The sequence below is a fragment of the Lycorma delicatula genome, chromosome 5 (genome assembly GCF_047948215.1).
Source record: "Lycorma delicatula isolate Av1 chromosome 5, ASM4794821v1, whole genome shotgun sequence".
In the NCBI taxonomy this organism is placed as follows: Eukaryota; Metazoa; Arthropoda; class Insecta; order Hemiptera; family Fulgoridae; genus Lycorma; species Lycorma delicatula.
The window spans coordinates 112,141,442-112,156,183 of record NC_134459.1 but is presented as its reverse complement, the minus strand read 5'-3'; the positions used below and the strand labels follow the sequence as shown (position 1 = coordinate 112,156,183).

At 30.4% G+C, this 14,742-nt stretch overlaps 1 protein-coding gene across 1 annotated transcript in view; it reads right to left on the bottom strand.

The window, feature by feature from the left end:
• Positions 1-7,421: 7,421 nt before the first annotated feature.
• The window catches only part of LOC142325728 (AMP deaminase 2-like), an 80,322-nt gene continuing 73,001 nt past the window's right edge, over positions 7,422-14,742 (bottom strand). The window contains exon 16 of the mRNA XM_075367759.1: positions 7,422-7,586. Coding sequence (XP_075223874.1) covers positions 7,422-7,586 — 165 coding nt within the window. The remainder of the gene's footprint in view (positions 7,587-14,742) is intronic.

Genomic DNA, 14,742 nt, shown 5'->3' with positions numbered 1-14,742 from the left:
GTGATGTCATATAGATTGTAAAATCATTCTCACATAGAAAATAAATAAAATGATTTTCGATGTATTTTATGATGTTACTTTTAGCTGCAGCAAAGAAGGTTAAACTAAGCTTTATAGTAACAATTGTTGCCAACTTTTGACTTTCAAGAAATCCGTCTCTGAAATTCATAAGACCCAGCATTTCAATATTTACACTGAATTCATTTAACGTTTTCAATGTATTCCTTTCTGCTAAGCCATGTCATATGCTTTTCCCAAATTGAAGAAGACAAGCAACATGATATCAATCAGTATATCGGAAAAGATTTTTGATAATTGCTTTGAGGGTCATTAGGTGATTGATGAAAGATTTGCCTCAGAATTCTTGAGTTTTTCTCAATATATCTCACTAGGCTATAATTTAACATTCTCAGTTACTTTGCACAAAACACTAGTTAAGGATTAAGAAAGAGGATGTGCAAGATTATTCCTTACCAGGTATCACAATGACCTTGATTTAAGAAATCTATATCATTAAAAAGTTTTGCTACAAAAATTTCATGAATATTTTATTGCAGCATAGAAGATAGTCAGTCCCTTGAATAAATGCGCACTCATATATATATATATATATATATATATATATATATATATATATATAATATATATATATATAATAATCTATATATATATATATATATATATATATATATATATATATATATATATATATATATATATATATATATATATATAATATTCTATGAAATATAAAACACTAAAATATAGTAATCAGGTATGTTAAATTTACCATATTAATTTCCAGTAACTAGTTTTGTACTTATCAATTACATTAAAACATATTCTTTTAATTTTTGTAATTTTATTTGAAATTATGTTTTATTTCTTGAAATTCTGATTAATATAATCAGTGCACATGTAAATTTTGTTGTCCAATACTGAATAATGTAATCTTTAAAATGTCTATTTTCCTTTGTTCTAATGTCGTTATTGTCAATTGTTAGATGGTATTTTTATAATGTTTTTAATTAAATAATCTTCAAACATGATCTGATGGTTCATCATTTTATATTTTTGTTTATATTTATAAATGTAATATTCTAGAGTATATTCATTTTTTTATTATTATTACAAACCTCCTATCACACAATTATTTTTGCAATTGTAATACTATGTTTGGATTCTAATAGATTCTCAGCTAGCTACATTATCAATACTTCTTTTTTGTTTTTATGTACTCTGTGTGTTTTTTTTATATTCTGTTAAGTTTTTTTAAAAAATGATCTATTGGTTTTACCAATATAAATATGAAATTTGTTGTATTTAATTTTGTATATTCCTCTTAAAAAAACAAAAACATATATACATACATACAGAAATAAAAAGAGGTATATCTAATGTAGTTGACCATATATTAGAATGCAAACATAGTATTACAGATTGTAAATATAATTTAGAGATTTTGGAGATTTGTAGTAATTTTATAAAAAAATGAATATACTCTAGAAATATTTAATTTATAAATACAAACAAAAATATAAAATGATAAACCACCAGATCATATACAAAGGTGATTTAATTAATTAAAATCATAATAAAAATACACTTGTAATGGTTGGCAATAATGACATTAGAGCAAAGGAAAATATACATTTTAAAAATTACATCATTCCAATTCTGGACAACAAAATTTACATACATGCTTATATTATTAAAAATTTCAAAATATAAAATGTAATTTCAAATAAAAAGATAAAAAAATTAAAAGAATATGTTTTTATATAATATACAGTATATAGAATTTAATGTCAACTGAAGATGCAGGATGCTAGTAATTGTAAATTAATATGGTAAGTTTAACTTATTTAATTTGTTTTGGTGGTTTGTATTTCATATAATATAATAATCTATTAAAACAATGGTCAATATTTTGATGAATTATTTGAATATTCAATATGTATATATATATTTGTATATGCCATATTCAATTATACAAGATTTGTTAAAAAAATAACCAAACTTCATCTAATTTTTTTTTATTGAATACTTGGTAGTATTTTACAATTAAATCTCCTTCAAAGTTCTTTCCTTTGCATTTTACACATGTTTCCCAAAGTCTCTTCCTTTTTGAGAGGAGCTCTGGAACATACTTTTCAAAATAGCTTTCAAGACATTCTGCAAATTTTTGTTTTATGAACTCTACTGTCTCAAAACTCCATCTTTTAATTTTGGAAATTAAAAAAAAATCAGTAGGGGCAGATCAGGGTGAGTATAGTATGCGAGAGATGACACTAACCAAATTACCATCTATGTGTGGGCTGATGCAATGTAAAAAAGGAATCATAAAGGAATCATTAATTGTCATGCCAGAGTTCAGATATCTTCTTTCTCACATTTTCATAGAGATATTTGTTGACTGAATAGTGGGGTCAACTATAAGAAACTCATAATGGACAATGCCTTTGATTTCAAAAAGGACTGTCAATATTACCTTTGTTTTGAAGGACTTCTGCGTCCTTGGTGGAATTTTTCTGACACACTGTGATGATTGAGACTTTAGTTTTACATCATGCCTACTCACCAATGGTGGTGAACCTATGACTTGCAGGTCACAGACAATGACCCATGAATGCTTTTTAAATGACCCACAAGATTAGTTTTTATAAACTTATTTTTTATACCATAAAAGAGAGAATAGATAATCAAAAATATGAAAAAATTAAAGTATAAATATCTAATGTTGAATTTATAAAAAAAAATTTCCAAGTGGATATTAGCTAACTGATTTTCTATGTCATTGCACCTGTGTAAGACTCATGACAGTCAGTCATAAACTTGGGGTGCATATTCATTGCATCGTAGAACAGGTATGTACCAGCTCGCAGTGTTGAACTAATCAGCAGTCTTGGCATACACATCTAGAAGTGTTTAATAATTTAATTTTATTGTTAAATTTTCTCATCTACATATGCATGTGTATCAAATATGTTAATAATAAATTTCTGCTAAAATTATTGCATTCTAAATACAAATATTTTTAGTTGGAACCCTGTGCTATGTTGGCAGTTAAAAAATTAAAAACAAATAATACTAGTTCTAGACACCATATCAAACAGAACGGTTTGATAAGTGAGGTGTGATTGAAATGAATAAAACGATTTTGTGTGTAATTTGTGATGAAGATGAAGAGCAGAGAGAATATATTTTACAAAAGAAAAAACAAATCATTCACAAACTAGTGTTTCAAAAACTTTTTTGATTCCAAAAAATAATATTGTAGCTGTTAGTTTTCAAGTAGCCCATTGCATCGCTCGCTATGGGAAACCTTTTTCAGAAGGAGAACTTGTAAAACAAACATTTTTAGAATGCAGTGTTACTTTGTTTGCAGATTTTATAGAAAAAGACGTGATTATAAAGAGTATAAATGAGTTACCAATAAGTTGCAATACAATTAAAGATTAAGTAACAGAATTAGAAAGATATTTCTTCACAAATACATGACAACTTAAAGTATGCAAAAATATATTCAATTGCTTTAGATGAGAGTAATGATGTAAATGGTTATGCAAAACTTGCAATTTTTGTTCAATATAAATCAAGCAATATAAAGAAAAAAGGTAATGAAACTAATAACATTCAAAGGGAAGAGTACTGGGTCTTGATTTTTTTAAAGAATTTGATAATGCATTAAAAAGTGGATATTAACCTACAGAAAATTGTTTCTGTAACAACAGACAGTGCACCCAATATGGTGGGAAAAAACATTGATTTTATCAGCAGCTTAAGCAAAATATTAGACATTCTTCGATTGAATTTCACTGTATAAATACATCGGCAAGTTCTATGTGTGAAGCAAGGTTTAAAAACTTTTCCAATGCAATGCTGGTTGTCATCAAAAAAGTCATCAACTTTATAAAAGCAAGAAATCTTAATGAACAAGAATTTGCGCAATTATTAGAAGGAATTGATTGCCAGTATTCTGGGTGGGATTTTGACATACAACAATGTTCATTGGCTCAGTTACGGTAAAGTTCTTAATCAGTTTGTCAATTTATTGGAAGAAATAAACCTCTTTTTGAATGAAAAAACATAGTTATTACGAATAGTTGGACAAATTGTATTAATGAAGTTTGAAAATATTAAAATATTTATATGGTGAAACTTGACATCTTCACTAAAGACTTGGAAATGAAAATCATGAAATATTTTCCTCAATTACAAAAACATTTTCAAAACACAATGTTTTTTTGAAAATACAGTGGACATTCAAGAAAATGTAATTAAAAAATATTTAATTATTTTACAGGAAATAAAACAAGCTTTTCAGAAGAGAATTAGTCAATTTAAAAGTTTGGAAAATATATTTCATTTTATTCCTATCCATACAAAACGCAATTCAAAATGAAAACTTTTAAAAGTGGTTTATTGAAGGTGATGCCTAAGAAAGGCCATTAACATTAATGGATACATCTCACACTATTCAAGTAAACAATTCAGTGAAATCAAATTGATTTTAACGAGTTAGCATGTTCATAAGATAGCAAAAGAGGTGGATCAATGTCATGAAATCGTAACTGAAAAATTTAGAATATATTGTGTCACTTCCCCAAAGCTCCTGGCACATCCTGACCCCTTTGGGGAAGACATCTTCCATGAGACAGTTTTAGTCACCATGCCACCCCATCCGTATCTAGCCTTTATAGACTTTATCAGAGGTCACAGATTTGAGTCCAACATGCAATAACAAAGAATACAAGAACAATAAACATAAACCATGACCACAAAACAACAACAGAAAGAAAAAGCGGGAAAGCCCAAACACACTCATGGTACACAAGCAATAAGGCAGTGATTTGTCAGAAAATTTTGAATCTTGCAAATGATGGATTTTCAAAAATAAATCAGTCATGAGACATGGTGCATAGCAGTGATAGCGAACGTTTTTGAGAAGTGGGTTAAATTTTGTTCAATATCTTTTATAATACTAGCCTGTGGGTAGCGTGTTGGAGTTAATCAGATTTATGTGGCTTGGTGTCCATGATTTAGAAATGGAATTAGCTGAATTTCAAAGCGGGATATAGTGTGGAAAAATAAATTTGGAAACTTGATTTCTGAAGCAGAAGAAAAAATTTCATAAAGTAGTGCAGATAATATTGATCCCATACTAAAAATTGAAAATACGAGTATATTAAACGTGTGGGATTCTTTACCAAATAATTTTATATCAATGAAGAAACTTGCTAATGCTCTTTAACAATGTTTCAGTCCACATATTTGTATAAAAAAGTGTTTCCCCGCGATGAATTTTGTAAAATCTACCAACAGAAATAAACTTGGAAATGAATTGACTGCAAAATGCGTTAAACTAATGAATACCAAATATGAACCTAATATTAAGAAACTATCTGAAAATAAGCAACAACAGATTTCACATTAAATATAATTTTATAGACTTTACTATACATACACATATCTGTAGTTATGATTATTAATAAAGAATATTTTATAATATATATACGCTTACCTTTCTACCTTGTTCATTCAAATATTCAGTTCAGAGTGTGTCACCTTGTACAGTAGGTAATTCATGGTATCACCCCACTGATATCAAATTTTTGCCATCGACTTTTATTTTCTGCTCTTCACTTGCAAAAGCAAAAGTTTTGAAATAAAAAGGAAACATAAATCTTTTTAGAGGATTTTAAAAGTGAGATCCAAAAAAAAAGGGTCAACTGTAAAGTTTTTCTGTTAACAAATTTTCAGTGTCTCCAAATTATTGGTACTCTTTTTACCACACCCTCCCCCCCTTTCCAAGTGAAGCCACTGACTTAGTGACCCAGGGGCTAGTATTAAAAAAAATAGTAAAATTTGATCCACTTCTCAAAAAAGTTTGCTATCACTGTCATTCACTATGTCTCATGGCTGGTTTATTGTTGAAAAGAAAATTTCATCATTTGCAAGATTCAAAATTTTCTGACAAATCGCTGTATGATGATCTGCTTGTGTGTCAGGAGTGGGCTTGGGCTTTCCGCATCCTGTTTCTGTTTTTGTTGTTGTTTTCTGTTCATGGTTTACGTTTGTTATTTTCATATTCTTGGTTATTGTGTATTGGACTCAACTGGTATTGGATTTAAGTTCCTTATTTTTATTATTCAGTCTTGTCTGAGACTTAATTCAGATGTGTTTTGTTTTCTTTTCTTGAGGGTTTTTATGATAATAGTACACCGAAGGGAATGATGTCACACGTGACATTTGCATTGGTGGCATCCTGACTGAGGCAAGAATAAGGCTGAGAGGTGCCTTTTATCAAGGTTTTGAAGATGATTTCCAGTAAAGCCCATAAGGGCTAGTTACAGAGGGAGTGGTGTGTGACCGAAACTATCACATGGAAGGTATCTTCCCCTAAGGGGTCAGGATGTGCCAGGAGCTTTGGCAGTGACACAATATATTCTAAATTTTTCAGTTACGATTTCATAACATGGATCCACCTCTTTTGCTATCTTGTGAACATGCTCTCTCGTTAAAATCAATTTGATTTCACCAAATTGTTTACTTGAATGGTATGAGATGTATCCATTAATGTTAATGGCCTTTCTGACTAGGCCTTCAATAGACCACTTTTAAAATGCTTGAACCACTTTCAAATGTCCTCCCTGTAACCCACTTGAATACTTCTATGCATTTAAGTAAAACTTTGGCTGAGCTTAACAAAAAAAATTTCACTAAAACTCATTACTTGTGTGAATTACTTATCGTGAAAATCGACAAAAGTATGAAACAAATTATGAGTGAACACTAAGCAAAAACTACTACTCATAGCAGATATATGTGGGTGCTGAAGGATTATTTATTCATTCCTATGCTATGCAGTGATGCCAACTGCAAGCCTCAAACTATAAAAAGAACCAGAGAAAAATGTTGGTTACTTTTTATATAGGCCTTGTACATTAAACAGTTTCAAAAAATTAAAGCTAAACAAGGCCAGTACAATATTTATTTACAGATACAAACAAACAAAAATAATTTTAAAACCAAGAAGTTAGAATATTTTCATATGAAGAGTCCCAAAAATATCAATAAATAAAAACATCCTGGGGTGTTAATATGTTGATCTTCAGTAATACTTTCTTTCTGTTGTATTCTACAACAGTCTAAAAATGTTTAATGTAATGTAAAACAATACTCAGCAGTAAAACAAAGAAGCTATAATAAAAATATATACAAATTAAAGTTATCACTTTTTAAAATATTCTTTACTGTATAAAATTGAAAAAAATAATCTTAAACATATTCAAAATCAGGTATACATTTCAAGTAAACTATTTTAAGGATATTATGTATATATGTTTCTTAAAACAATTTGTCACATATGTAAAAAAATTCAGAATTAAATAATGAATATAATAATAAAAGTGATGCAATTATAATGTAATACCAGCAGCAGCTGCTGTAAAAATACTTGATAATTCTTCAGTTAATGTTTCATGACGAAATGCAACTCTGATGTTTGGGACATTGGTTTTTGTCACATCATTTCCTGCTACACCTTCCTCAGCATAATTTGCACCTATCCAGGCCTTCTTCATCTGCAGAAAGAACAAATGTAGATATAAATAAATAAGTAAAAATATATTGTGATTAAGAGTAAAACATTCCATATTGAGTCGATTCTAAATGGTGAACTCAATTTACTAGCTTTATATTTCCTGAACATCATTTCCTGCTACACATCCCTCAGCATAATTTGCAGCTACCCAGGTCTTCTTCATCTGCTGATCTATCTAGTAGTAGTTGCTACTAGATCTATGTAGTAGTTGGAAGAGTAGGTCTGTAAGTTTTGAATAACATTTCTAGAGCGCATGTAGTTGCATGAACAACCACTAGAGTGCTTGCGTTGCCATTAATTGTAAGTTGAGAGTAAAATGGCTACAGTGCAAGGTTTTCTGTATTTTTGAGTATGGCAAATCTCAGTCGGCAAATGCAGTGCAGCATGCATTTTGTCTCCGATTTAACATTACTCTCACAAGGTAAAGTATATATATTGTTGGTTTCACCAGTTTGAACAAATGGGGTATGCTTGAAAACTAGGAGGACACTTTTCCTTGTGTTTAATTTTTAGCAATGAAGTGACGTTCCATCTCAGTGGAAAAATGAATGCACACAATGTTTGCATACGAGGTCTATAATATCCCCATGACACTGCAACACAAGAGAGATTCCCCCAAGATTAATGTGCTAGTTAACCTCGCAAGATTAATGCACCATTTTTCCAGAATGTCCTGGACATTCTAACACTGTCAATGCTATCTGAATGAATCTCTAGAACGCTCTAGAAGATGGATAGAACGCATTGGAATGAAGAACTGGCTCTTCAATTCTGGTCTCCAAGTTCACCTGATCTCATGCTATGTGACTTTTTCTTGTCAGGGTTTGTCAAAGATGCAGTTTACATACCACCTCTACCAAAAAATCTGGCAGACCTGCTGAGCTGTAACACACAGCTGCAGTGAATTCAGTAACACAATATATGTTTCCTGGCATGTGGGATGACTTCAGCTTCTGCATAGATGTGTGCCATGCAGCCAGAGAGGGCTAGATTGAAAATTTATGAATTTGTAAACTTTATTGTGAGTATTATCATTTTTTTCTGTTATTGATAGCTTCTCTATTTGTATTCATTTACATTATGTTGTTCAAACATTAATGAAAATTGTTCTGTTTAAAATCATATCACTTTCCAAATCCAGTTTTTGTGTTTTGTTTCTAATTAAAATTGACTCCTCAAATTTGTATTTAATTTTAGATGTTATTTACATCAATTTAAATTCTCAGAATTAAATTCCTACAAAGTTAACTGGAAATTTTTTTTGTTTATTTCTAATAAACTAAGTTATTTTATTCCAAACCTAAAAAAAATGTATTTTCTGACAAAACGTTTTTGTGTTTTACCCCATTTTTCTTAAAACCTAAGTAAGATACTGGTTAGATAAAAAACCATAAGGAAGCACCAAACTTACCCCTTGATTAGTATCCCAAGAATTTTAATACCGATTAATTTCACAGAGGGAGCAGAAAGCAGGGCTAAATGTTTTACAAGCCAAAACTCGCTAACAAACTGTTTTCTAACCTATGTATATGAAGATTTTTTCTTATTTTTGGCAATAGAATCATCTCCCAAGACATTGCTGTGCAATTTGGAATAACTCTGTACTAATATTAATCTTAGATAAGATTAATTAAATTAAAGAAATTAAAAAAAAGATTTTATTTTAGTTGTTTTTCATTCATTTTTAAGTTGAAGTGATTTTTAATTATTTAATATAAATGGAGAGAACCTTTGGATAATTATTTTATGTTAATAGATTATCACGCGGTAGAACTGTCTGGAGGAAGAAGACTGTTGCAAACCAATCCTAGGATTGATTACTAAAAGAAGATAAATAGATTATAATAATAATTTTAGATACATAATAATGATAGTAAGTTGCACTACTTACACAACTGTAATTGCCATAGATAAAATAATAGTTATCCATTCAAAGAATATTACACCAATCGTCCTGATCCTAGGCAAGATTGTGAACTATTAGTTTACCTTGATCACAGACAATACATCAACTGTGGGTTGATCCTTCACTTCATCCATTCTTTCTTGGAGAGATAGAATGGGAATTGGATCATCCATTGCCCTGGCTCCATACAGTGTGTCAAGCTAGTACTGTTTATTAACAAATTGGTAGAAATTTTTATTGCACTTCATAATGGTGGTGACTCTGTAGAACTATTCAGATTTTTTATTTCCTGTCTGAGAATTACGCAAAACGTAAAATAAATAATTGAAATTTATGCAGGTAGTTGAACCTTCTGGGCTATCCTGGACATAACAGTGTAGAAGATGTCAGTCGATTTTTAAATTAACTTTCTTTTACAAGATATCATAGATAAATGTTGATTAACGTAACTTTCGGAAAAGAAATGATTGCTCATTACGGTACTTTTTTGTCCGATTTAGAAGATGTATCAAATATGCCCTATCACATCATGTTTTTAATTTATTACATATTAAATATGCTTAATGTTGCATTAAATGCTACAAATGAGAGGTATGTAAACACAGTGATTGTTATAATAGTCATGTGTAATTTGACATTCATATTATGACTAGTGCTTTAATGTAATAAAATTATAAACAACAAATATTACAACACCACACGAATTAAATAATTAATGAGTCATTTAACTGTCAGTCAGCAATCTTTATTTAAAAATATTGTTTATCTGTTCAATAAAGTTGCTGTTTGTTGAACTTAGAGAGTTAATTAAGTCTTTATGATAGTGTATTTTAATATATAACAATTTTATTATTCTTGATAAAAATCAAGCAGTACTTATTTAAATAATGTTAAGATTTTAAATGTTATTTAATAATTTCAAATCTCAGGTAATTTTGTGATTTGATAAATTTTACTTTCTTTAAATTATGAAGAAGCAAACTACGACCAAATCAAATCTCCAATTTTTTTGAATTGTTTATGGAGAACACCTTACTAAAAATTTAATACAAATCTCACAATTTATGGAAACCATTACGGTCTTGAATTTTGTTAACTATTGTGTGGCCAGGGTACAGGAAAAACTTCTAAAAATAGGTATTTTATTGAAGCAAAACAGACGAAAATAAACAGAAAATCCTACTATTTTTTTTGTACCTAATAAACATTCTTTTTAAAAACAAAACGCTAATTACTGAAAATAATTGTAAAAGAAATAAAAAATTTATAAAACAATATTTTAGTTGTGTATATTGAATAATGTACACAGGTAAAACGAAATAATTACGTAAAAAACTAAACTAAATGTATGTTATTTTAGAAACATTTTTAAAAATTTTATTGTATTGGTTAGCAATACTAATAGCTAGTCAACAATGAAAATTGTATACTTCGTTTGAATCGCCGTCATAAGTTGTCATACAGATGTAAGAAGCGTAGGCGTTATCTTATCGTGGTGAAAAAATGCCGTTTTAGTTTTGTAACGAAGAATATGCCGATTTAATTTTCGTATATAAATTTTTTAACGGAAATTCTTAAGCTGCTTGACGTGATTATCAGGAGAGATTTCCCGGAAGACAGATTCCAAATACGAAAACATTTTCTTCAGTGTATGAGCATTTATGAACGAAAGGGTCATTTCCAACGAGTTCGTTTTCTGTTGAATGCCAAGTAAATCATCGTGTTAATGATGAGCATCGTGTGATTCAGTATATTCAGCGTAATCCAGGAACTAGTACAAGGCGAACTTCAGATCGCAATGGTTTGTGGAAAAAAAAATGTGGCGCATCCTACGGAAAGCGAATCTTTTATCCTTTCCTCTTACAGAAGGTTCAAAATTTGCGGCCAACAGATTTCCCCCAGCGGTTAAACTTCTATCATTGGCTTCTAGACAATGCGCTTTTTTTTTTGATGAACCACTTTTACCAGAACGGAGTCTCATAGAGATTTAGAATTGAATTTAGAATTTTTTTCTAGAATCTTTTAAAATTGAATTCTAAAATAGTCACTTATGGAGCGAAGGCAATCCACATTGTACTGTAGAAACTTATTTCCAACATAGATTTCATATTAATGTTTGATATGGCATTATTTATGACAAAATTCTGGGACTATTTGTTTTCAATGAAAACCTTACGGAGATGTATACGTTCATTTCTTGAAAATTAATTTGCCGGCTCTTGTGGAGGATGCATCTTTACAAACTAGGTTGAAAATGATTTTGCAGCACGATAGTGCAATGCCACATTTTTCTTGAATAGCTAGAAATCGCTTGAATACTAATTTCTTAAACCGGATTGGATGTGGTGGATCAATTAATTGGCCACCACAATCACCTGTCTTGATGCCACTAGATTACTTCATTTGGGGCCATATGAAAATGATATGTAAGTTAATGCTAAAGAAGAGTTGCTAGTTAAAATATGAATTTATATGAAATTTAATTCAATTTAATTGAAATGATCCTGAGATGATACGCATAGGCACCAGAACTATTTTACATCCGGCAGGGTGCTGTGTACGTTGTGAAGGAGGGAATTTCCAACAATTACTGTAATTGAGGTTTATTATCTGTTGACATTTTCATTTCATATATTTTATTTTTTTGTTTTGCTACATTAAAAAAATATTTATTAGGTATAGAAAGAATAATACGATTTTCTGTCTGTTTTTCATCTGTTTCGCTTCAATAAAAAAACGATTTTTAAAAGTTTTTATTTACTTTTTACCGGCTGTATTTACATTAATTTCCTCAGAATTAAATTATCTACAAGTTCTGTTTGTAAATCTTCTGCATTTATTAGTCATTTAATAAAAGTATTTTACTACAAACCTAAAAAAAAAACTAGTTTTTGACATCAAAGTTTGTGTTTTACATCGGATATCTTAAAAACTTACAGTTCTGGGACCTATCTTATCCCATTTCCCAGCTCAAATTATATAAAAAAACACAACTTTACTCCTTATTTGGGTTTCAAAAATTACAGAAGGGTTATTTTTATTATAAGAGATTTCTTAATTCAGTAGAACTTAATGATTTTATTTGTGACTTGTATTTGAATTATTTAAACAGCTAGCACAACTATTAGATTCAATTTGAAGGAATGAAACTTACTGCATAAAAAAATTAACATTTCACTTCATAGAAATAAAAAAAAAATTGTTAATTTTTTTATTAATGATTTAATTTTCCCTGATGTATTTAATAATTTTCAACATATTTGTATTATTTATATTCTGATGATTAGTAGTTATTAATAGTTATGTCAAAGCAAGTTTAAAAGCAGGGTTATTTTGTATCATGAATAAACATTTTTCCTTAATAGTAACTCAAGCTCTTGGAATGAAGGAAGAATATTAAAGTATGTCATTCATTTTAAAAACCATCTACGAGGTGTGTGAGAAAAGATTGGTAACACTGCGAGCGATCTGGCAACGCTGTGTCTACCGGTCCGTGCTAGACCGGTTTGTTCATCCCTTCCACATTGCTCAGTACGAGTTTCAACTTTTCAGCCAATACATTATTTTTGACAGCGCCATCAGTAAAGTTGTGTTTTTGTTGTATGATACGAAAATGGATCATCGGAATTTAGAGCAAAGTTGTGCAATCAAGTTTTGTGTTAAACTTGGGGAATCCGCGAGTGTGATCTTTGAAAAGTTGAAACAGGCCTATGGGGAACATTGCTTATCAAGAGCAAAAGTTTTCCGGTGGCACAAATCATTTTTTGAAGGCCGAGAACACGTTGAAGATCAACCTCGCTCAGGGAGATCAACTTCAAAATCTGACGAAAACGTTTAGCATGTGAGATCAGACCGTCGTTTAACAATAAGGGTGATAAGTGAATAGTTAAATTTAAAAACTTTCACCGTACATCAAATTTTGACACACGATTTGGACATGCGAAATTAGTGCCGAAAAACCTCACAAAGGAACAGAAGTACAATCGAAGAAACGTGTGCGTTGATCTTCTTGAGAGGATTGACAATGACCAAGAGTTATTCAATCGTGTGATCACAGGTGATGAATCCTGGATGATATTTGAGTACGATCCTGAAACAAAGCGAGGAGTGGTACACTCCATCATCTCCTTGACCTAAAAAATGTCGAATGAGTAAATCAAAGATCAAAACCGTGCTGATTTGATTTTTTGACAGTAGGGGTATCGTGCAAAAAGAATTGTTTCTCCAGGACAAACTGTCAACCAAGTGTTTTCCTGAAAGGCTCAGGAAAAGAGTGATTTGCGTGAGACCAGACACTGCAGACAAGTGGATGCTTCATCATGACAATGCCCTGTGTCACACTGCCATTTCCATCAGGGAATTTTTGACCTCAAAACGCATTCCTACGGCTCCTCAACCCCCCCCCCCTATTCACCTGATTTGAGTCCTTGTGACTTTTTCCTTTTCCCGACATTGAAACATGTCTTAAAAGGACGTCATTTTGAAACTCTGGAGAACATTCAAAAGACTGTGACCAACCAGTTAAAAGCCCTACCAGTTGATGCCTTCCAGCGCTGCTACCAGGAGTGGGAAGAACGACTCCACCGGTGTATAGCTGCCCAAGGGAACTACTTTGAAGGGGATAATATTGTTGTTTGAAAAAATAAAAACTTTGGTAAGTAAAAAGTCAGTCTCATTACTTTTCTCACACACCTTATAGTTGAAAATTTTGAGCATATCTGTGGCAACCTTAAAGTTATTGATTTTAACACAGTGTGTTTACAAATTGTTTTGTTTAAGGGATAATTGAATAACTAATTAATATTATTTGTTAAAAAGGGGCAACAAAATGAGATAATTTCACTCCTGGACTTCAAAATGTCATGTAGATTTTGAGAGTTCTCTCATTTATTTGTACCTTTCTTTAGTATGTGTTGTAAAGCCTATTCAGTCTTATTTCTCCAAGAATCACGCTAATTCAAACTGTTTATCATCAATCAGTCAGTATACAATCTATTGTTATTTGGTCAACTCTATTTAGCTCTATCAAATTTACGATAATATCTAATAAAATCATCATCAATTTCTTTTTCCTTCTGTAGTATTTCGTAGAATACTTTCTCCTCTGAAATTTTTCTATATATTCCTGCCATTTATTAGCTCTTTCTTCTTTATTTAATAAAGGTTTTCCATTTGATGCAAATACCCAAAGTTTTCTTTTATTTTTCTCTGTGCTAAAATTTAGCACAGA